This window comes from Mixophyes fleayi, chromosome 3 (genome assembly GCF_038048845.1).
Source record: "Mixophyes fleayi isolate aMixFle1 chromosome 3, aMixFle1.hap1, whole genome shotgun sequence".
Classification (NCBI taxonomy): domain Eukaryota; kingdom Metazoa; phylum Chordata; class Amphibia; order Anura; family Limnodynastidae; genus Mixophyes; species Mixophyes fleayi.
The window spans coordinates 230434041-230459780 of record NC_134404.1 but is presented as its reverse complement, the minus strand read 5'-3'; the positions used below and the strand labels follow the sequence as shown (position 1 = coordinate 230459780).

Here is a 25740-nt window from a genome sequence, read left to right as displayed (position 1 = left end):
TTACTGTCTCATGCTGTCATAATAAATGCTGAAATTAGCTATCCTATAATGCTTACAAAGTGCTCTCTTCAGAACTGTCCTCTTTAATATGCTCTCTTGTTCCTTCTCTCCTGACCTGCGGTCATACTACCTTTCCTGTTCTATTCTTAAATTCAGGAGGTCTCAGTGATCATTTCATATGGTTTTATCTTAGCCTATAACGATTTTAAAGGTGTACAAATATGCTAAACTTATGGAGGATATAATATGACCTAACATTTGTAGTCAGTTAGTTGAACCTGTAAAGTAAATTCAGTAGAGTCCTGGCAGAACATCTAAGTTTTCATTGAGGGGCATTGTACTATAATAAAAATTAACTAAAGTGTCCACCTAAAAATCAACTACAATAGGAAATAAATTATTTCTACAATGTTATGTACCATATTAAATAATCCCCACTAAATAATGCAAAATATTGATTTTGTTATCACTTGCTTTTATTTGTTTCAGTTGCAAAAGGAAAACAAACATTTCTGTTTAGTGTAAAATCCAACTATCAATCTATTGTATAGATAGCCATGAATCATGCATGCAATGTGCACAAGGAAGCATTGCGCTGCTGCTTTTCAGCCATCATCTGGGTACCAGAAACCCTTGATTTTTTTCAAGTGGGCTGTGGATTTAGGAGGAGTGGGAAGGGTGTACAGCAGTGGTGGACTGGACAGGGGGCCCTGTGTCCCCTGGGTCGGATCCCCAGTGACTGTTGGGCCAGCTCCTGGTGGTCCAGTGGTGGAACTTGATGTCTAGATGCAACCACAGGTCATGTATTTTTCTTCCACAGTATTGGTCTTACAGGAGAATTTCTTAAAGGTTTCTACAGTGTATGCTAATACCAGTTCTTTATATTTAAGATAATCAGTAGGGCAAGAGCGGCTGCCCTTAATGTAGAAAGTGGAACTGCACAAAATACAAAGTTTGATATTGTAATTGATGGGCAACCATCAAAGCAAGAAAAATGAAATTGTAAATTCTCATTTGCTTGTTGGCCCCAGAAATATACTCTCTGTGGTCAAAATTATAGATCTTGGACTTGAGTTCATTCTAACAATTATTAATATTGCAACTTATCTGTCATATGTATTCAGGAACATTTGATCAAATAAATTACCTCTGATACAGTCAAATTGCCAAGATTCCTGTCCTTAAAGTGAATCACTGTACTATTGGGTGCACAATAAAATAGTATTGGATGTTGGCATTTCAATGCCCACAATTACGGTATGGATGTCAATCTCCCATTCCTGGTGTTCCCTATTGTTTTCTTTTTTTTTAAACTGTTTTATTGTGTCAAACAGAAAGCAATATACAACCAAATATGTATAAATATGTACCAGGATTACACAGTTATAAGTATTAAGGATAAAGTGGTGTCCAGTATCAATTTAGACAAAGCCTTGTTCATATAGGAGCAATAGTAGAATCCCAGTCTTTCTATATAGCTCAGGTAGGGTACTCTCCAATCAGCACAGTTTTATGATATAATAATATACAAAGAAAAATATAATAAAACTAAATATTGAGATGTGTAATGTCCAAAATATAATAATAAAAAAGAATTAGAAGAACAAGAGAGTCAAGTTTGTTTTTTTGTTAATGATTATTCATGCCTTGTAAGTGCTTGAGAATAAGGGGTTGGACAAAAAAATTGTGGGAATTTGAGTTCTGGGCAAGTGCAGCAATGCCGCTGGGGAGTATGGGTAAAACCCTGCCCTTTCCAGTTTTTTGTTTGTGAAGAGTTCTTTATCATGTAACCAATCAAGTATGTAATGGATCATATCCGCCTGCGTGAATGTATGTATATTGAGAACTCCCACTTCCCCGTTTCCTAGTAAGTTGCAGATGGGCTCTTGCTATTCTTGGTCTTTTGTTAAGCCATATAAATTTAAAGACTGCAGACATATTGTAAGGAATTACTTTAACATTTGCACCTCAGATCACTAGAGGTCTCTGTATTTGCAAACTCGCCCTCAGATTTGCCCTTATCCAAGATGGCCAGTTTGGCATCGAAGAGGAACCATCTTGGATCCTGTTTCCTGTTTGGGCCTATAATTTGGCACTTCCTGGTTCAGACATGTGCTTGAGTATTCTGTTTGCTCAGCTCCTGCTACTCTACCTTGCACCTGCTTGTGTACTGACCCGGCAAACGTCTGACTACCCTCTAGTGTACCGACCCGGCAAACGTCTGACTACTCTCTGGATATCTACTCGGCTATTGGGCTTCAGATAATACCACCAGTATTGTTAAAGGATACTCAAGCCTTGAAATGGATCCCGCCGAAGATATACCTGTTAAGCGGCGCGAGGTAAGTTTAACCACCATGCTAATTGAATTCCTGAAGGACAGTTTTTTGGCTCTCGAATCACAGGTTAAGCAAAAAATTCAAGTTGTCTCACAAAAAGTTTGTGACGCACAGAGTGGCTTCCAGGAATTTCTAATTTGACTGTCTCAACATGAGGAATGTATCTCAGAGTTGGAGAGAGGGTCACCACGAGTGCCTGTAACGGCATCATCCCCTGCTGCTCTCTGTCTCCCACCTGGTTTGGAGGGGACCCTCAAAAGTTTAGCGGATTTATCAATCAATGCCAGCTGCATTTTCAACTGTATGAGTCCAATTTCCAGTCTGAAAAGTCAAAGGTGCGGTGTATGCTTTTGGTACTTATGGACACTGCCCTTGCATGGGCTTCTCCTTATATCAAAACTTCTAGTCCAAAATTAGAGAAATTTGATGACTTTCTCAAAGTAATGAAACAACCCTTTGATGATCCGAACCGGAAAGATACTGCTGAAAAGACATTATTCAAATTAAGTCAGTAGAGACGCGCAGTTGTGAAATATACTACAGATTTTCGAAGATGGGTCCTTGACACTACTTGGAATTCTGAGGCGTAGCTGTCTGTTTACCGTAAGGGACTTTGAGACCATTAAACCTGAACAGAGGCACCAACTGAACTTGAGCCTTTCATAAACCATTGCATTCAAATTGATTCTCGACTAATTGAGAGACGACAAGAAAGGAAGGCCTTAACCTGGACATACCCCAGTTATCGTGAACCCACAACCTCAAACTATTATGGGAATTCTGAAGTAAAATCCACTAAGGAATTTGAGTCTGAACCCATGCAATTAGACACACTTCACAAACGTAGCTCCAATGAGAGAAGGGAGCAACGACATAAAGAGAACTTGTGCCTTTATTGTGGCAAACCAGGACATTATGTCTCAAATTGTCCTAGAAGACCTCAGAAGACAGTGGCTAGCTTAGCAGATGCAGAGTTTTCAGAACAGGAGTCTGTGATTTCCAACATTCACCAGCATGTGAATGCAATTATTCCTTGTCTCTCCTCTTTAGCTTCAACTGAGAAGAATAAGGGAAATAATAACTCACGTTTCTCAATTCCAATTCGATTCCAGATCGGTGCACACTGGATTTCCAGTACAGAAATGATGAACTCCTGTGCGAACGGCAATTTTATGGACATTATGTTTGCGAAGAGAAATAAGATTGAATTTAGAGAGAAATAGATACCAGTGTTAATGGAAACTATGAATGTCCTTTGAACTCTGGTCCAGTTACTCATGAAACCGAACCCCTGGGCCTCGTAATTGAGCCAAACCATCATGAGACTGACTTACTTACTGATCTCTTCTCCCCAGTTTCCTATTATTCTGGGAATTCCTTGGTTGGCTGCAAATAATCCATCCATTAACTGGGAATCAAAGACTATTTCTTTTTCCCAAGAAACATATTCTTCAGACACTAAACCTGAATCCTCTGTTGAAGAGGTGAGCAAGTTATATAATTCCCCTCCTCATGTTTTGGACCAGCTACCTCCACAATATAAGGATTTTTCTGATGTCTGTAGTAAAGGGAATGCTGACAAATTACCACCTCACAAACCCTATGATTGTCCTGTGGATTTGTTACCTGGGGCTGCTATACCCTTTGGACATATTTATCCATTAGCCTTGCCAGAGTTAAAGGTCCTCAAGAATTATGTGGATGAAAGTTTAGAAAAAGGTTTTATTTGTCCTTCTACGTCTCCAGCAGGTGCACCTATTTTCTTTGTGAAAAAGAAAGATGGTTCATTACGACCATGTATTGACTATAGAGCATTGAATAAAGTTAGAATGAAGAACCGCTATCGACTCCCACTTATTTCAGAATTACTGGAGAGGCTTCGCTCAGCAAGAATTTTCACTAAATTAGATCTACGAGGGCATACGATCTGGCGATTAATGGAAGACTGCCTTTCGATGTAAATATGGACATTTTGAACATCTGGTGATGCCCTTTGGACTGTGCAATGCTCCTGCTACATTCCAACATTTCAAGAATGATGTTTTTAAAGATCTAATTGACCAATTTGTTGTCATTTATCTCGATGACATACTAATTTTCTCAAATTCCCAAGAGGAGCAACAAGTTTGAACCGTACTGGAATGTTTTCGCAGACACTGTTTGTACATTAAGTTGGAGAAGCGTGAATTCCACCAAACACAGATTCAGTTTTTGGACTATATCATCTCACCTCAAGGTTTGAGAATGGACCCTAGCAAGGTCCAGGCTATAGTAGATTGGCCAGCTCCTAGAAATATAAAGGAGGTACAAAGGTTCGTAGGGTTTGCCAACTTCTAGAGACGTTTCATTAAAGAGTTTTCCAAGATTGTGACACCAATTACTCAACTAACCAAGAAGGGATCGTCTTTCCATTGGCCTCCAGAAGGTAAAGGGGCTTTTTCTCTGCTTAAGACAAAGTTTACTACATATCCTAAATTAATATATCCCAACCCAGAACTTCCTTTTATCCTTGAGGCAGATGCTTCAGATTCAGCAGTAGGGGCAATATTATCACAGAGAATAGGAGAGAACATGTTATTACATCCATGTGCTTTTTTCTCTTGTCAAATGACTGCTTCAGAAAGAAATTATGATGTGGGAAATAAGGAACTATTAGCCATTATGGCTGCATTTACTGAATGGAGACATTTGCTTGAAGGTGCTGCACATCAAATTACCGTGCTTACTGACCACTGGAATCTAGAGTTTGTTCGGTTTGCAAAAAGACTTTCTCCGTGACAAGCCAGATGGAGTTTATTCCTAAATCTTTTTGATTTTGTTATTTCTTATAGACCTGGATCCCGAAATGGGAAAGCTGATGCTCTATCCAGAGCATATATGGAAGACTCCCCACAGCTTGATCCAGAAAACACAATCCTCTCTAAGTCAAATTTCCTGGGAGCTATTGGCACTAGTGAGCTGTTATCTGACATCAAAGAGGGTTATAGAACTAATCCGATCCTTTTAGACCCCCCCTACAGATTTACACCTAACCTATCGAGAAAACATTTGGAAGTATGGACATTGTTTGTATGTACCAGCAGCAGAACGATTAAGAGTACTGCAATTTGTCCATGACTTTAGACTGGCAGGCCATAAGGGTGTTTGGAAGACTTTTGAATTATTATCTCGTTACTTCTGGTGGCCGAAATACAAGGAGGATGTTAAAAGATTTTAACATCCACTTGCAGCCTTTGCCAGTTCCTTCTCATCCATGGGGTTCAATCTCCATGGATTTTATTGTGGATTAACCATCATCCAAGGGTATGACTACAATTCTGGTGGTTGTAGATCGACTCACAAAAATGGCTCATTTTGTGCCCTGCCGTTGACTTCCTTCTGCAAAAGAAACAGCAGAATTACTAATCGGGGAAGTGTTTCATCTACATGGAGTCCCTGATGATGTAGTTTCTGACCGAGGAGTATAATTTACTTTACGTTTTTGGAAACAGTTTTGTAGTGCTCTTAACATTAATATCAAATTATCAACTGCTTTCCATCCTCAATCCAATGGACAGACAGAACGCACCAATCAGACTTTAGAACAATACCTACGGTGTTACATTTGCCATCTGCAAGATGACTGGATTAACATTCTGCCAATGGCAGAGTTCTCATACAACAACTCACAACACTCATTCACAAGACAAAGTCCTTTTTAAGACAATTTGGGGTATCATCCAAACCTACTCCCCAATTTTCCACATGATTCTTCCATACCTGCTGTTACATCCAGATTAGAGTTGCTACAGAATAATCTTGAAGTATTAAGAGGGACATTCCAACATGCACAGGACAGTTATAAAAGAATTGCAGACAGACATCGTAAAGCTGCACCAGTTTTAAATGTTGGCGACTATGTTTGGCTTTCTACACAAAACCTAAAAGTAAGTGTGCCTACTCCTAAATGAGGACCGAAATATATAGGCCCTTTAAAAATTTTTGCCCAAGTCAGTTCATCTGCCTTTCGACTTGAACTCCCAGGATCTATGAAGGTTCATCCTGTCTTTCATGTTTCCTTACTGAAGCCAGTAGTTTCAAATCCATTTCCTGGTCATACCTTGCCTCCTCCAGATCCTATTCAGATTGATGAACATGAAGAATTTCTGGTAGAGAAAATACTAGATTCTCGAATATTTAGAAATAAACTTCAGTATTTGATACAATGGCAGGGATATGGACCAGAAGACAATTCATGGGAACCAGGAGAGAATGTCCATGCACCTCGATTACTGCGTGAATTTCATCAAAGATACCCGGAGAAACGCTGCAAAGCACTGTCCAGAGGACGTAATTGAAGAACAAAATTTGGAACGCAAGTTTGTGTTCCAAAAGCCGAACTTCCTGTTGGTGGAACGCATATGCTTTCCACTTCGGAAGTTAAGGCTGAAAGTACAGTCACGGCTCTGCCCGCTGTCCTTCAGTCCCGGCGTCTTCGCTGCTGTCTTTAGCCTGGCTGTCACAGTGATAGCCAGGCTAAAGATAGCAGCCCCCCTGGTAAGAGTGTTCCGCCGGGCTCCCTGGTGAGCCTGGGCCCGGTACAAGGGTACCCCCTGTACCGCCCTGATGGCGGCCCTGCACACTCTGTCCCCATGCATAAAACACACACACTCTGTCCCCCTTCAAAACTTAAATCTACTTACCTGTCTTCTTCTCTTCCGCCGGCACTCAGCTCTTCTCACTGCAGCTCCTCACTGACACAGTGATGATGACATCATGTCCGACAGCCAGGGAGGAGGGAGGGGGAGAAGAGGGAAGGAGTGGGTAGGAGGAAAGAGGAGGAGGGAGCGACAGTGTGGAGAAGGGGGAAGTGGCGGCTCTGTGTGCACGTAATCAATAGTAAAAAAAAAAAAATTGTAAAAACCAAAAATCTTAAATACTGCCGGCATTGCGCCCTACCCCCAGGTCCCTGCACCCCACGCTGTAGCCTGATCAGCCTATTGGTTGATCAGGCCCTGGAGAGGACCTACTGGTAGGGGTCTCAACAAGAATCTAGCTGTACTGCAGTTGTTTCCAATAATGGTGACGCTAGAAATTTGGAGACAGAAGTAAGCTAATAGGCAGTTCAGATTTTGGTGCGACAATTTGGGAGTGATGCAAGCCATTAACAGTCAGTAAGCATCTTGTCCTCCAGTCATTAGGTGGTTAGTCGCAAGGTGCTTACACCAGAACTCTACATTCAGGACTAAGCACGTCCAGGGCCAGCATAATACCATAGCTGATGCATTTTTGTGGCAAAAGTGGGAGGATTCAGGGAGGTTTCTCCTCATGCAAAGCAAGTAGGACTACTTGCTTAAGTTTTTCAGTTGATAATAAACTTAATTCTCTTTCTAGGTCTGATTCTGCCATGTTTTGTGTGAAATAGATCTGCGCAAGCTGAGAAACTGACTTTACGCAGTGAACACAAGTGCATCCAATTCATGTTCAAACTCAAATGACACTTCCGACTGCCTACGATTTGAAGGCAGGAATGGGGTTGGGAAGGAGCATATGAACGTAGACATTGTACAGTAAAGGTGTGTTGAGATTGAGCGCACGCACATTTGTCCAATTTAAGCTCTTAGCATACCTAAAGTGATTTTTAGCCGTATCACTTGCACTAGCTACAGTGCCGATTGATAGTGATAAAGGAGGTGCATGCAAGCTAGAATATGCATTTGCAATCAAGAGAAACTGTAAAAATGCATATTTAAACCTTTATTCAAATGGAAACATTTCTTGAGATTCTCTTGCGCTTGAATACAGGCATATGGACGATTTAAAGAAAAATCAAATTGCGTTCCTTGATTAATCACGCCCTCTATCTTCACATAACATATTTACTTCAAAACTAAAATTGCTGTGACTCTTATAGCCCCACTAAGCACTTTTTCCCTTTGCAGTCTGGTTTGAGTAATATATGTAATTTAACCTCATATATTAAACTCATATTTTCATATAGATTGTAAGCTTGCAAGCAGGACCGTCTTACCATCTGTCTATTTGTTAATAGCATCCAAGTTTTATTACTGTGTTTGTTCCCAATGGTAAAATGCTAATGAGTATGGTGGCAATATATTAATAAATGTTAATAGTGTTAAGTTGTAGCTGTAGATTTTATGGTGAATGGGAACAAAAATGACAACAACTCTTCTGCTGCTACAAAACATGTAAATTATCAAAATGAGGGAGGCCCTGTAGCATCTTATTAGAGTATAATAAACTCAGATAACAGTATATCAGATATCAGTATTAATAATTACCAGTAATACAGAAGGAAGAGGAAGTTTGGCAGTGAAATAGCCAGCTGGATGCCCTGCCATGTAGGAATCAAATAAGCAATGCCAGGAATGAGCATGACTCCCAAAGTGAAAAACATCTGAACCACAATACCGACAATACGTCTCTGCTTTGATCCCACCAGCTCTGTTACTGTGGAAAGGAAAAGAGACAACATAAACGGACTGAAGTCATTACAATATGGAGCATTTAATCATTTACTACATTCTCGCCCCACACCCAATCATATTAACAAAACTATTTTTCTGTATTTTCAATACCTATTTCAGCAGCTGTACATTTTGTAAAAAAAAAAAAAAAAGAAACCATGAAAAAAAATGTGGAATGCAGGGATTTATTTGTACAACACATACAACATGGTCAAATTTTGTAAATATTATTTAAGAAAATACATATTAGCTAAAATACTTAATTGAATTTAGCCTACATTCTGACAGTTGTAGTGTAATTAAGAAAATAGAACACTTGGCAAACAGATTGTAGAAATAAGTTACAATGGATATGACAAGTATAAACACTCTTACTCAGTGTCGGACTAGCCCAGCGGGGTTCCGGGAGATCCCAGGTGGGCCCCCACTGACCGATTGCCCGAACTAATTTCGCTAGGGGGCGGGGCCAGAACGGGAATACTAGGGCCCCCACAGAGGAAGAGGTGTAGGAGCAGCTTGTGCTACTAGGTAATACTAAGGAGTTTCCTGTTCATGCAGGAACTCCTCATTGTCTCTGCAGCGCTCTGATTGGCTGACACAGTCACTCAGCCAATCAGAGCACAGACACACCGCCTACCCATACTGCCATGGAGGAAGCTGGAGGAAGCACTGCAGGTAAGTTTATGAGAGTGTGTGCATGAGAGAGAGAATGTGAGTCAGTTTGTGTGTATCAGAGTGTGTGTCTGTGTGTATGAGACCTGCATTAATGTGTGCCACTGTGTATGAGACCTGCATTAGTGTGTGCCAGTGTGTATGAGACCTGCATTAGTGTGTGCCAGCTTGTACGAGACCTGCATTAGTGTGTGCCAGCTTGTATGAGACCTGCATTAGTGTGTGTCAGTGTGTATGGGACCTGCATTAGTGTGTGCCAGATTGTGTGGGACCTGCATTAGTGTGTGCCAGTGTGTATGAGAACTGCATTAGTGTGTGCCAGTGTGTATGAGAACTGCATTAGTGTGTGCTAGTGTGTATGGGACCTGCATTAGTGTGTGCTAGTGTGTATGAGACCTGCATTAGTGTGTGCCAGTGTGTATGGGACCTGCATTAGTGTGTGCCAGTGTGTATGGGACCTGCATTAGTGTGTGTCAGTGTGTATGGGACCTGCATTAGTATGTGCTAGTGTGTATGGGACATGCATTAGTGTGTGTCAGTGTGTATGGGACCTGCATTAGCAGGGCCGTAACTAGGGCGGTGCGACAGGGGCGACCGCCCAGGGCGCAACGATGAAGGGGGGCGCAATTTAGAAATATTTTAGGTTAATTTGGTTAAAATTGAGGCCTATTGGGGCGGCATTTGTCTTTCTCGCCCCAGGCGCTAGAATTCTAAGTTACGGCTCTGTGCATTAGTGTGTGTCAGTGTGTATGGGACCTGCATTAGTGTGTGTCAGTGTGTATGGGACCTGCATTAGTGTGTGCTAGTGTGTATGGAACCTGCAATAGTGTGTGCCAATGTGTATGGGACCTGCATTAGTGTGTGCCAGTGTGTATGGGACCTGCATTAGTGTGTGCCAGTGTGTATGGGACCTGCATTAGTGTGTGTCAGTGTGTATGGGACCTGCATTAGTGTGTGCTAGTGTGTATGAGACCTGCATTAGTGTGTATGAGACCTACATTAGTGTGTGCCAGTGTGTGTGAGACCTGCATTAGTGTGTGCCAGTGTGTATGGAACCTGCATTAGTGTGTGCCAGTGTGTATGGAACCTGCATTAGTGTGTGCTAGTGTGTATGAGACCTGCATTAGTGTGTGCCAGTGTGTATGGGACCTGCATAAGTGTGTGCTAGTGTGCATGAGACCTGCATTAGTCTCATTAGTGTGTGCTAGTGTGCATGAGACCTGCATTAGTGTGTATGAGACCTACATTAGTGTGTGCCAGTGTGTATGAGACCTGCATTAGTGTGTGCCAGTGTGTATGAGACCTGCATTAGTATGTGCCAGTGTGTATGAGACCTGCATTAGTGTGTGCCAGTGTGTATGAGACCTGCATTAGTGTGTGCCAGTGTGTATGAGACCTGCATTAGTGTGTGCTAGTGTGCATGAGACCAGCATTAGTGTGTATGAGACCTACATTAGTGTGTATGAGACCTACATTAGTGTGTGCCAGTGTGTATGAGACCTGCATTAGTGTGTGCCAGTGTGTATGAGACCTGCATTAGTGTGTGCCAGTGTGTATGAGACCTGCATTAATGTGTGCCAGTGTGTATGAGACCTGCATTAGTGTGTGCCAGTGTGTATGAGACCTGCATTAGTGTGTGCTAGTGTGCATGAGACCTGCATTAGTCTCATTAGTGTGTGCTAGTGTGCATGAGACCTGCATTAGTGTGAATGAGACCTACATTAGTGTGTATGAGACCTACATTAGTGTGTGCCAGTGTGTATGAGACCTGCATTAGTGTATGCCAGTGTGTATGAGACCTGCATTAGTGTGTGCCAGTGTGTGTGAGACCTGCATTAGTGTATGCCAGTGTGTATGAGACCTGCATTAGTGTATGTCAGTGTGTATGAGACCTGCATTAGTGTATGTCAGTGTGTATGAGACCTGCATTAGTGTGTGTCAGTGTGTAGGACTGGCACAGCAAGGAAATCCCTGGAGGGCCCCAAGGCTAGATGGATTTGCTTCCTACACTATGGTTGATGGACAGGTTGGTAGCTTCCTCGGGACCATTCGTTCTATTATTTTGCCGCCACAGATTGTAATGATCCAGATTCTCCCCTCCTGTCCTCTTCTAGTGATCTCATCAGTGATCTCATTTCAATAGAAATACGGCATCTACAAATGCATTAAAGTTTTGCAAGAGGGAACTTTCCTGTTCCATGTGGCATTGTGACAGGGGCTTATCTTTTGTAAAAGAGATATTACCACATGCTACATTATATGCTACAATATGGCACTAGTCATGTCCTCTATGGGCTGGCCCACTAGTCACACCCTCTGGTGGCCCCTACCATTGCATCCCCCGGTGGGCCCTTCATGTCCAGTCAGACACTGCTCTTACTAAAATTTCAGGTGAAATTTAATGTAAAGCCAGAAATCAAGATAGATCATGTTACACCTTTTTTCGCCTTTAATATGACCCTGCAATCAACAAAATTCAAGTGAAAACCAAAATGACAATTTTTAGGAAAAATTATTGAAATACCCTGGTTACATAAATATGCAGATCTCTAAACTAATGTACAATGCAGAGGAAAACAAAATCACAGGACTTGAGTTCTGCTTTATATTTGTATTTATTGTATAGATACTTCCTTGTAACCAACGTTACAGGTTTTTCCAATGGGGATCAGGATGTTCTTCTTGCTGGCACTTTCTGAGAGAGAGAAGGATGGATTCCTCAGGTTGATTCTGATTCAGAGGGGAAGTCACTCTGCATGAGTATTATGAGTGGTATGAAGACACACTCCCAATTGGCACAATCAGATAGTGTAGTGGCCTCTATGATGTGGGGTTTCAAGCCTTGCACTTGCAGTTGGGTTTCATTGCAGTGTGGCATTGAGGTTTCAGTGTAAGTTTGTCTGAAAACAGTTGAGGAATTCCACAGAGGAGGTATCTAATTCTTCGTTATTCATTGTGCCGTCCCCTGACTCTTATGTCCTCTCCTTGCTGGGGAAAAAGCATTGAAGGTGCTCTCTGATGGCCATGGCGGTGTCATTCTTTAGTGTCGCAACATCATCATCATCATTTATTTATATAGCGCCACTGATTCCGCAGCGCTGTACAGAGAACTCACTCACATCGGGACTGTAAGCCCATTGGGGCTTACAGTCTAAATGCCCTAACACAAACACTAGCGCCAATTTGTTAGCAGCCAATTAACCTAACAGTATGTTTTTGGAGTGTGGGAAGAAACCGGATCACCCAGAGGAAACCGGAGTACCCGGAGGAAACCCACGCAAACACGGGGAGAACATACACACTCCTCACAGGTAAGGCCATGGTCTGGTTGAGGATATGTGGAGGGGCATGCTACCTGCTTTTTAATTATTTACTTTTATTGCACAATATTGCATCTGAATGTTTATCACTTGCTGTTCTCCACTATTCAACTGCATCTTTTTTTCTGCATGTAACTGACAGTTACCTCCACTCAGACCACAGATGCTGTCAATTCATTTATTTAAAAACTTGGGGTACGCATATAGTAATTGCATTCACAAACCACAGTATGCAGCTGCTGCATTCTTTTCATTCATATGAGATACATAATATGATTCTTTCAAGGTGACATCTGGTACTTCATTACAAGAATGTAATTGTTGTGATAGCCATGTAATATGCACCACATGAATTGCAAATCCTTTCTTTTATTCTTTGTTGTTGTGAAGGTGACATCTGGTGGCAGAAAAATGTATTACAGGGATGTTTTAATATACTTTAGGAAACACGCTTAATGTGATGCAATGTGTACCCTTTAAGTGACAGAACAATTTAGATAAACAAAATCACTTCTTCAACACATAATCAACGCTTGCAATATCTGCAGATTGGTAGATTAGATGGTTATATATATATGCTGTACCAGGCCTTTACTGCAGCTGTCTTCAGTTGTTTGTTCGTGGGTCTTTCTGCCAGTAGTTTTGTCTTCAGCAAGTGAAATGCATGCTCGATCGGGTTGACTCGGCCATTGCAGAATATTCCATGTCTTTGACTGAAAAAATTCCTGGGTTGCTTTAACAGTATGTTTTGGGTTATTCTCCATCTATAAGAAGCGCAGTCCAATCAATTTTGCTGAATTTGGCTGAATCTGAGCAGACAGTGTAACCATATACAGTTCAGAATTCATCCGGCTGTTTTTGTCTTCTGTCACATCATCAATAAACAATAGTGACCCAGTGTCATTGGAAGCCATGCATGCCCATGCCATGACACTGCCTCCACCTTGTTTTACAGATGATGTGGTATGCTTCGGATCATAAGCCTTTCTAAGCCTTCTCCATACTTTTTTCTTCATATTATTTTGGCACAGGTTGATGATCGTTTCAACCATTCAAAAATGTTGTTCCAGAACTGGGCTGGCTTTTGTAGATGTTTTTTGGCAAAGTCTAACCTGGCATTTCTTTTCTTGAGGCTTATGAATGGTTTCTGTAACGACCTGCCTCCTGGACTCTTGGACTTTATTATTTGTTTCTTTTATGTGTTGCAGCAGTACCTCTATTCACCAGAGGTGCTGCTATTGTGCTTTACTTGTTTGTATCAGGGGTTAACCTGCCCTGTAATTATTCCTTGTACCTGGGTGTGTCCCTTCTTAAATCTGTCTCTCCCAGCAGTCTTTGCTGGTTATTGTTGTCCCATCCTGAGGTTATTCTCTGTGATCACTTCCTCCTGTTTGTGCTCCTGGATTTATGCTGCTGGAGATCTATCTCAACATACAATCTGCTGACCTGTTCCTTATGTGAACCTGGGACTTATCTGTGCATTTCCCTGTGCATGCTGCCTGGAATATTTCCTCACCTCCCATTTACCTGCTTCTGCTGTATTTTCTGGTAAATTCTGCAAGCTATTATGTCATCAACTGTTCATACTCTCCAGCAATAAACATTGTTTGTTTTTTCACCTATCCATGGCTCCTTAGCTGTATTTCTACATTGATCCGTGACAGTTTCCACCTTGTGGTAAACCCTTTTTATTTACTCTTGTGAATTATTCTCTTTATAGTGGACTTAGAAAAGTATATGATTATCTCCTGCAGAGTGTTCTTCACTTGGCTGGATGTTGTGAAGGGGTTTTTCTTTACCATAAAAAGGATCCTATGATCATCCACCACTGTTGTCTTCCATGTGCATCCAGTCCTTTTTGTTTTGTCGAGCTCACCAGTGCATTCTTTGTTTCTCAGAATGTACCAAACTGTTGATTTGGCCACCTCTAAGGTACCCGCCATCTCTCTGAAGGATTTTTTTGCTGCTGTTTTTTGTGTGTTTTTACAGCCTGGGGATGGCCACTTGCAATGAGAGCTCATTAAACCAAATGTTGTGGGTTCATAGCAACAGCTTCCAAATGCAAATACCACACATGGGGGTAAATGTATCATTCTCCATATTCTGCATTCTCCGTATGCAGAATACAGAAAATTATATATTTACCCCATGGAATCAATTCCAGACCTTTTTGCTTAATTGATAAAGAAATAATGAAGGAATGGCCCACACTTGTCCATGAAACAGCTTTTGAGCCAATTGTCCAATTACTTTTAGTCCCTTGATGTAGATGTGAATAGCCTCAAATTAAAGGTAATAGTCTGCACTTGAGACTGATATTCATCCTATAACAGTAATTTGAATATGTTTTGGCAAGCAACTAAAATAACAGAAATCATGTCAGTGTCCAAATATATATATATATATATATATATATATATATATATATATATAGTCAAAATATTGTGTTGGGGTTACCAGCTTCTGGGCTAGATGGCTGCATTCCAGACGGATGTGCCATGGATATCACACCAGTCAATTTTTATGCTTTAACTAGCTATTTTTAGACACCAGGCATAAAAATAAACAGAAACAAGAGTCCTAGCCTGTCCAGGTTCTAACTTATACAAAGTAACTCCCTCTCCAAAGTAAGGAACCTAGTGTCCCACACACATACAAAACAGCAGAACTTAGAGATCACAGAATTCAGTATCCCTCAGAAGCCATCTCACCTCCTCCCCAGGTATTGAGAGAGTGAATGAACCGCTAGCAGCCATTTAATAGCACCTCATCAGGTGCAACTCCTGATTACTAGCAACTTGCTAGCTTGTTAGAAAACCCGAAATGGGCCATATTAATGGAGCCCATCCACCTCTCTCCAGCCGAAGACACACTTTGCAAAGCTTTTTCTCACACACATACAATCTCCCTGGGATTTTTAAACCTCAACCGGCAGAAATTCAGGACTTATATACCTGCCATCTACTACTTTTCTAGTGCTTCGGTCACTATATATAAATATATATATATATATATATATATATATATAAAATCTATATCTATATATCTATATCTAGTGACCGAACCACTAGGAAAGTCACCTAATATTGTGTAGGTCTCCCTTAGCAGCAGATTCTTTAAGCCCTGTAAGTTGTGAGGTGGGGCTTCCATGGCTCAGACTTGTTTTTCCAGCACATCCCACAGATTCTCAATCAGATTAAGATCTGGGGAATTTGGAGGCCATGTTAACACCTTGAACACTTTGTCAAATTCCTAAACAATTTTTGCGTGTAGCAAGGGTATTTATCCTGCTGAAAGAGGCCACTGCCATCAAAGAATACCGTTCAATGAAGGTCTGCAACAATGTTTAGGTAGGTGGTACGTGTCAAAATAACATCCACATGAATGCCAGGACTCAAGGTTTCCCAGCAGAATATTGCCCAGAGCATCACACTGCCTCCATCGCCTTGCCTTCTTCCCATAGTGCATCCTGGTGCCATCTCTTACCCAGTTAAAACGATGCACATGCACTCGACCGTCATGAAGTAAAAGAAAACGTGATTCATCAGACCAGGCCACCTTCTTCCATTGCTCCATGGCCAAGTTCTGGCTCTAACGTGCCCGTTTTAGGCGCTTCCGGTGGTGGACTGGGGTCAATATGGGCAAGCTACTGTGCATTCTGACACCTTTCTTTCAAAGCCAACTTTTTCAGCAATTTAAGCTACAGTAGCTCTTCTGTTGGATTGAACCAGACAGGCTAACTTTCTCTCCCCACATGCATTGATGAGCCTTGGGCGCACATGACCCTGTCTCCGGTTCACCAGGTTGTCTTTCCTTGGAAAGACCTGTCATTTTGAAGATGCTTTGCCCCATCACAATTTGGCCTTAGTCAAAATCATTCACATTTTTACACCTGCTTCCAACACATAAACTTCAAGAACTGGCAGTTCACATGCTGCCTAATATATCTGAAAACAAAGCACACATGGTCCTGGTGAACATGAGTAGACGAAAATGTTGAGGTAGACTACCATGTAATGACCAGGAAATGTCAGAAGATTTAATTTTTGAGGTTTTGGAAAGCAGCGGTGGCACTGCAGAACCTGAAGGGCATGTCAAGTTATTCACAGTGTCTATTCCTGGTGTTGAACATTGACTTCTACTCATATCACTGGGGAATATGGATGAATTTGAAGGTATTCCGAAGATCCAACTTGGTGAAAACACTGGTCCACTTGGTGAGGTCAAATAATTCAACAGTGGGTAGAATGGGATATCGGTTCTTCATTATAATCTTGTTCAACCCTCTGTTATCAATACAGAGACACAAAGTTCTTGATATCAAGTAAGTAACTGTCACCACTGATGAGGTAGGAAACTCAATGACTCTTTTTTCTATATTCTCCTGAATGCACTCTTCTTTTTTCTCTTTTTTATGAATAAACATTTTATTGAGTTTTACAGGTAAACAACAGACAGTGGGAACTTGACATAATATGTGAATCAAAACAAGGTTTAGCTTCCAAGAAAAATAGACAGCATATTACAAGCAGTATATAATGTCAATAGGGGGAGGAAAAAGAGAAGGAGGAGTGGAAAGATTATGGGAGAGGGAGGGGAATGTCACTAGCCAAAATAAAAGGAAGAAACAAGTAGGTGGGATGTAGATCCATGACATAAGAAAGAGAAAGTGAGAGCTATATGGTCTTAGAAAGCCAAGAGGGAGAGGCTCTTTGATAGTCAGTCTAAGGACTCCAGACCTTATTAAATGGGATGGGGTGTGGTGGAGAATACTAGTAATATATTCCATATAAAATACTTGCCATATGCGGTTGATGATGGATGGAAACGGTGGTGGGTTCTGATTTTTCCAAAAAGGTTCGATTTTACATTTAGTGGTACTAAAAAATGAGTGGTACTCATATGTGTGATGAGTTTCTGAGTGTGTTTGGAAATTTTAGGAATTGAGCAAGGAAGCAGGGAATAGGATAGAGATGGAGGGAGAGAGATCTGAGTGCTATTGAAAATTAATTAATGCATAGATTCCCGGAAGGGGTGTAATTTCGGACAATGCCATCAGATGAGAGACAGGGTTGCCTCATGTCCACACAGGTGCCAGGACATCTGAGATGTGCCCGGGTATATTTTGTGGAGGCGGTGTGGAACCAAGTACCAGCGATAGAAAAATAAGTGAATATAGCCGAAAGATTTAACACATATAGAAATCTTAGCTAAGCTCAGGCGGATCTTGTCCCACTCTTCCAGGATGAGCATCTACCTGATGTCCTCCTCTCATTTAAGTTTGTGGGGGTTTTTTAGGGGGCATTTGTGTTTCAGAATGAGGCAGTAGAAGGTAAATATCAGGCCCTGTGAGGAGGATTAAAGGGAACAGAAAGAGACTAATGGAGAAGTGAGATGGATTTCAACGACTGTGTGTCGGATAGTCTCATATAAATGACGAGGTTGAAGGTACTGAAAAAAAAAGTGTCGATGGTATGCGAAAACATGTCTTCATGTCAGAGAAAGAGGGGAAGAATTGAAGAGGAGCGAAGTCAGGGAGAAAGTTTATGCCATGACGTGTCCAGTGAGGGAAATGAGCTGGATGGAGTCCATGGATGAAAGAGGGATTGTGCCTTAAAGGCGTCATATGACAGGCGTTGGGCCTAGATAATAGGAGGACACTGTGTGATACCAGGAGGTGAGTGAAAATGCAAGGGGGAGGGGGTTCAGCAAGAGTAGCGAGGTGGGTGAGATAGTAGTGGTGAGAGCAGCTTCAATATTGACCGAAACTCGTTGACCCGGAAAGGAGTGTAGGAGTACATATTGAGTGAGGTGAGTAGCGCGTTAATACCTGAGGAAGTTAGGGACTCCGATCCCATCTTCTTCGATTGGTTTAGGAAGTATCTGCATCCGAATCATAGTTTTCCTAGCAGACCAAACAAATTTGGTGGTCATTTGTTGTAGGAGCTTTGAAACTTTAAGGGGCAAAGCTTGAAAAAGATATAAAAGGCAGGGAAGAATATTCATTTTCAGAGAGTTTATCCTACCCTGTCCAGGAGATTATGAGTTTATTCCATTTTAAGAGACCTGCTTTGATGGCAGACAATAATGGAGGGAAATTTGCGACGTAGAGTTGATCATAGGAGCGGATCAGGTAAACTCCTAGGTATTTTAGTTTATGTGACTGCCATTGTTAAGGAGATTTGGCAGCGATAGGTGGGGGGGTTTTAATAGAAAGCAGAATGTCATCCGCGTAGAGGAATAATTGTTTTCAGAGTGGCCCATACGGACTCCGGAGATATTGGGATTAGTGCTGATTTTACGGGCTAGAGGCTCAATCATTAAAGTGAATATGAGTGGGGATAGTGGGCACCCCTGGCGTGTACAATTATGTATCACAAAGGGAAAGTATTGGAAGCTATTGGCCAGGACAGAAGCAGTAGGGTTAAAGTAAAGGAAGGTGACACCTCGTAAGAAGAGGCCCCCCCATACCCATGGCTGCGACAGTCTGTTGCATATAGTGCCATCCCACCCTGTCAAAGGCCTTTTCTGCATCAAGTATTATGAGCAGGGTAGGGGTGTTATGGAGGTTGGAGACATAAGTCAAATCAATGGCTCATCTGGTGTCATCCGAGACCTGGTGGCCTGGGGATAAAGCATACCTGGGGGTAAATGTATCATACCCCGTTTTTGTCAACTCCCGCGAGTTCGGCGTCTTTGCAGCTTAAATTTAAAGCGGCGCTGCCTTGTAAAGGGAAGTTTTAAATTTAATCTGTCAACTTGCCGAACTCCCGCGAGTTGACAAAACCGGGGTATGATACATTTACCCCTTGGTTGGGATGAACCATTGAGGTAATGACCGCGTTCAGGCAATTGTCGAGAAGTTTTGCGAATAGATGAGGATCAACGTTTAAAAGGGAAATGAGCCAGTATTTGCCACAGCACTGAGGATCTCGGCCAGGTTTGGATATGACTACAATATCTGCACAAGTGTGGCCGAATTACAGGGTTTTAACAGCTTTTTTGGAGAGGAGTTGTAGTTGGCCACGAAGTGTAATCAGTTTGAGGCGAGTGAGAGATGCAATTCGCATTTCGAGTTCCATAATGAGTGTGAGCTCAGCCTTTCGTCTAGCAAAGGAAAAGCCAATAAGTGTGCCACGTATGGTAGCTTTGTGAGCTTCCCAGAGGGTGGAGGGGGAGATGTCTGAAGAGTCCACGGAGATAAACTCCTTAATAGAGTTAGAAATGGAGGAGATCTGGTTGGGTTTCAAAAGCAAAGTGTCATCTATGTGACATTTCGGGGGAGTATGGATGGGGAAAGGTGATTTCTAGGAGAACTAGATGAAAAAAACAAAACAAAAAACACATCATTAACCAATACAGGAAAAATAGAAGTGGGGCAGTGCTACATCTGACATTATTAAGAAATGAATTAGAGCAAGAGAAATAACTAGAGACAATGAAAATCACAATAATATATATTGACTGATCACTAGGTGTGAATGGAGAGCCAGGTAAGGGGTACCACCGCATCAGGGAAGAACCAACGAGAGAGAATATAAAACACGATAAAGTCCCATGAACGAGTAAGATCGAGCTTGGGTACCAGGTGTTCCCTGTCATGGCGACACCCCGAACAAAACAGTCATTAAATAAAGTTGGTCAAAATACTGTAACATGAAGATAATGTGAAAGAAATTACATTAAAGCATGTGTAACGGATGTGCAACACTAGAAGTAGAAAAAGTCCAAGTTGTAATATTTCCGTAAGAGACATTCAAGCTTGTGGAGGTCGTTTACAAGTCACTGATGATGTGGACGAGGATGAGCCCGGAAGGTCATGCAATTTCAAAGTTTGTAACAGGTTCAGGAGTCTTGAATGACTGTGTGAGATTGTCGTAGTAAAAGTTAAGCTGAAATGGGAATTCCCATCGATAACGGATACCAGCAGATCGCAAGCGTTGTGTGATGTCAGCAAGGTCTCGTTGTTTCTTCAGGGTAGTTGGTGAAAGGTGCTGAAACAAAAGTGAATTGGTCTCAGAACAAGAAATGTCCCATTGGTCCCGGGCTGCGAGGAGGATCTTCTCTTTCATCGAGTAATAATGTAATCGTACGATAACATCTCGAGGTGGTTGAGATGGTTGCGGTTTGGGCCGGAGGACCCGGTGAGCACGATCCAACAGAAAATCAGAAGATGGTAATTTTGAGATCGAGGTGGAGAACACACCCTGTAAGTAGGAGGGTAATTCTTCTGCTGAAATTGACTTGGCAGAAGAACATTTTTGAGTCTAATATTATTCCGACAGGAACGATTTTCTTGGTCTTCCAGTTGATCCTTGAGAGCGTCTGGGTCAGCGTGAAAAGCTGTTAAGTCTTGGTCAGTTTAAGTCTGGAAGGAGCAGAGATCATCGGTTGTTTTTTCCAAGGCTGGAAGGGTGCCCTTGACCTAAAGGGGGAGAGATTCTACCACCCACAGCTGTCAGTAGAAGTATGGGGGGAAGGGTGGAGGGGGGCTGCGGAGACTGATATTATGAGGACACTGCCCCAAACTCCCAAGAGTGTGGCAGAGGAGTGCGGCAGAAGTACCTCCCAAAGAATCCAGCATGTGAGAAGACACCGGACGTGGGATGTTCAGCAGGTTGCAGGAGACCTCAAAGCAGACGGGCAGGTGTACTAGGATGCAGACGGGGTCCGGAAGGTTCACAAGAAGGCCCAGTATGTAGTGTGCTCAATTTAGGGGGTGTGGGAGCCTAAATAACAAGTGGAATAACAGTCTCGTGAAGAGAAGAGCCCAAGATATGTGTCCGTCTGCTATAGTGTCCTGGCCTCGCCCTCCTGAATGCACTCTTCTATTGCTCGAGTCTCTTTAACAAAGAGAGTAGGTGTTATTCCTAGGTGGCAGGGTTCCAGAAAATAACTCTATGGTGTAATCCCAGGATCAGTGAGGTGACAAATTATTGGCAGATTGGTTTTCAAAGACATCTTGGAAATCCCAGTAAGTGGAAGGCAAACCGAGTAAGCGGAAGGTTCTCTGTAGCGAGCTCAACAGCAAAGTGGTAGGGGATATGCTTCAGAAGCACTAGGCCACCCACAAGTCCATTCCTATAAAAAAAACTAACATTTCCACATGCGTAAAACATATTACAAACATTCCTGCAGTCGGGACAAAGGTCCTGACTGTCTGGATGACAGGACAATCCCATGAAGTCATGATTGTCCTTCCTAAATGGAAGTTGGGCAGTATATAAAAATTAAGTTTTCTAAAGAAAACCTATCAGGACCTCTGTTTTAATAACCAAACTACCCAAGTAATTAAAAAGCTTTACCTTGTTTGTGACCATTAGGTCACTACATACCTTTTTTCTAGGTCACTTCCATATTCAGCTCTTCAGATCTTATTAATATCACGACAACCGGGCCCATGATTATTCATTAGGTACTCATCCTACTCTGGCACATACCTACGGTTACTGTATACCTATGAATCCAGAGCTGAACAGGAGAAAGAAGATTGCCCTGAGACATTCTGCAGCTTTAAGAGCTGCCGAGTTGTCTCACTATAATACAAGGAGGTAGATCATAACAAGCCTACAAGGCGCGCCAATGGAAAATAAAACAAATACTGAAATGTTTATATAATAATGCTCAAATGCACTTTTTATAACCAAAAAAAAGTGTCAAGATCTTTTTAAAATAACCAAATGTTGCATAAAATATATATTGCTGCTTACATATTCATTGTGGTAAATTTACTCATAAGTATTACTGCTTTGCAACTTACTCATAAATATTACTGCTTTGGAATTTACTCATAAATATTACTGGTTTGGAATTGTGCACATGAGAAAGAATGAGCACATGAAAATATATTACTTAAGCAAGTTAACTCTAACAGTTTGTGTGCATGTTCAGTGGTTCACTCGGAGCTAAAATAAGTGCTGCTCGTCAAACTGTCAACATTGTGCAACTGATCTTTGTCTAAGGATCATTAATACATATGGCAAACAAATCATCTGTATTGATGAACTCTAAAGAAAATATACCGGGGTTTGGACGCAGCATTAATAAACAAATTGTACTAGTCATGAATTTCCTCAAATTCCCATAAATACATTCTGCTTCACTGATCCAAAGTCAGTCTTTGCAAGCCTGTATTAAATGTAAGACATAGATTCTTCTTAAGAATCTACATCGGCTCACTATTACAGAAAAACTTAACATGTTTACTGTGTATTTCCATTATAACTTACCAATAACATAGCATGTCATCCAAGTTCCTTTCCCAAAGATGCCTTGTAGAAAACGGAAGAATACCAGAACATAAAAGTTTGGAGCAAATGCTACGACAACTCCGCACAGTCCTACTCCAAAGGAAGATATCAGGTAGGTGACTTTTCTTCCATATCTATATGAAAGAAAGAAAACGGTCATTTATACACACACACACACACACACACACACACACACACACACACACACACACACACACACACACACACACAGTACTTCAAGGGTTAATAAATTAAATAAGAAACACAATTTTAGTAGGTGTGTAACTAGACATATGTGACCCCATGACAACACTTTGTAAGGATCCCCATGTACAACCAAAGGGTGGACCCTCCAGCTACTGACCATGAAGCAGCTACAGCCCCTGCTCCTATGGTAGCTACAATTTTCAATTATAGCCTTCAAATGTTCATAAATTATAGACTAAACTCTGTTGGCCATAAAACTCTATATGATTTTTTTCCTGCATATTCAGTTTTGAATAGCTCATGTGAGACTAATCTCTGCAGTCACTAATGACACTAATCAAAGTTGGTTTTCTAGGGTTGATCATATTTGATCTCTGTTGACATTGTTTTCACCACTGAGATTCAGATTTTCCACTCTGTGGCCACTTGAGAAATACACGCCACATGCTTTTAATCTTGTAAATCCTCTCTGTATCTTTACCCAGTACCTTTTCTGGAGTCTGTGGTTTGCCTTAAAACTCTATATTGAGGTCCCAATTTCTCACCTTTTACAGTCTTTCATTGAGGTTTCATCCATTCATTTGGCCAGATCACTATGCAATGTGTCCACATTGCTGCCAAAGTGTACTGATTCAATTGCTCAGATTCCAAACAGCTGGATTACACTGCAGGTAATGGGCAATAGCACCTAAACTGCCAAGCCAAACAATGTCCACACAAGTGCTACAAAGTGCATCATCATTTGTCTGTTTTATGTCAAACCCAATTAGATGCAATGCAATCAGAACAGATTCTAATTTTGTTTGACAAGTAATAACTAGTGTTACATCCATATGCATTATTTGCAATAAAGATTATCAGATGCAATAACTGTGGTTGCAAAGCACAAAGGTTTTATTTGCAAAATATTACAAGGCAAAGTTTGGCATGCATACGCTTGCGCTGTTGACACCAACACAATCTTCTATCAGAACGCTCTGGTTTCCAAAGCCAGAGGTGAACATTTTTTTTTTTTTTTTTAATTAAGTGTTTATTAACAGTCATAAAGAATTAACAATGCAAAATGGATACATATTCTATCAAACAAAATATATTCAGTACATAGAAGAGTGAGGCAGAACTCTCCGAGTGTCGGAGAGAAAATAGATCAGATTCAATTAAATGAAGACCGGTATATTTTTACATTTAAAAGAGAAGAAAGAAAGAAAGAAAAGAAGAAGGAAGAAAAAGAGGAAGATAAACGAGAAAATGACAGATGGAGGGGGAGAAGGGGAGATGTGTGAGGGATCACTCTTGAATCAGAGGCAATGAGTTGGGAGGGGAAGGGGTTACAGAAGGGTAGGGGGTATGATTAAGTAAAGGGGGAGCGGTATTGGAAGTAAGACATCCAGGGATCCCAGACCTTGTTAAAAGATTTGGCCGTGTTTCGTATAATGCTAGTCATGTATTCCATCCTATACGTATGCCAAATCCTATTAATAACAGAGTAAAAATGAAGGGGGGAGCAACCTGCTTCCAATCTATGGCAATTTGACAAGTGGCCGCTGAAATAATGTGACGGGAAAGTTTATTTTGGTATCTAGTGATCGTAGGGAACCCAAGGGGTAGAAGGAAAAATTTAGGGTCAAAGGGTAAGGGAGTTTGAATTAACATTTCTATCAAAGCTTTAATTTCGCGGCAGAAGGGAATCAGTCCCACCATACATGTAAGAAAGAGCCCAGAAACCCCCCCCCCCCCCCTCCCCCTGGTGGATGTAAAATTTCATCAATATCATCGGCGGGCGCATCGCAAAACACGCAATGCGTCATGTGATGCTGCCGCCTGTGCGCCCCCCGGGCTGAGAGTTGCCAGCCCGCGCCTGGCTCCAGGTTCCACTGTTGTTAAAAAAAAAACAATACTAAAAAAAAATTAAAGAAAGTAATAATATTGAAAAAATATAATATATATATATATATATATATATATATATATATATATATATATATATATATATTATTAAAAAAAAACTTTATTTAAGTAATAAAGCTTATTTTCTTGTGCACCAGCTCTGCTATCGCCATCCAGGTCTACTATCAACATCCTGGCAATAGCGATAGGAGGACAGCGGTGGTACTTGCATAGAGAAGATATGCCCAGGAATTGCTACAGCTGTGTTAGACTTTATTAAAAAGGAAGAAGCCTTATCTCTGGCAAAAAAAACACCTGTTGTTGACAGATTTAGGGCTTTCCTCTGTTTCATAAATAAAACCCTAAATAGAGCCACTAGATTGACACATTGGGGTCGTCTGTTTACTATTGTGCAGCAGTAACACTCATTATGTATCACTGCACAATACATAATGCAGTACCTCTGCTATTTACTATGCCGGGGCTGCACAGGAGAATGCAGAACATTAAAGGTGCATGTGCGGCTAAGGTTCACGCATGACCATAGGTTTTGACCTGACAGGGGATCATGCATGCTTTTCCGACTTCACTGGACCCC

At 41.4% G+C, this 25740-nt stretch overlaps 1 protein-coding gene across 1 annotated transcript in view; it reads right to left on the bottom strand.

The window, feature by feature from the left end:
* The window catches only part of SLC22A3 (solute carrier family 22 member 3), a 201946-nt gene that overhangs the window by 82506 nt on the left and 93700 nt on the right, over positions 1-25740 (bottom strand). Inside the window, exons 3-4 of the mRNA XM_075203271.1 lie at positions 23028-23182; positions 8621-8789 (exon numbers count right to left, since the gene is read on the bottom strand). Of these exons, the coding sequence (XP_075059372.1) occupies positions 8621-8789; positions 23028-23182 (324 nt within the window). The remainder of the gene's footprint in view (positions 1-8620; positions 8790-23027; positions 23183-25740) is intronic.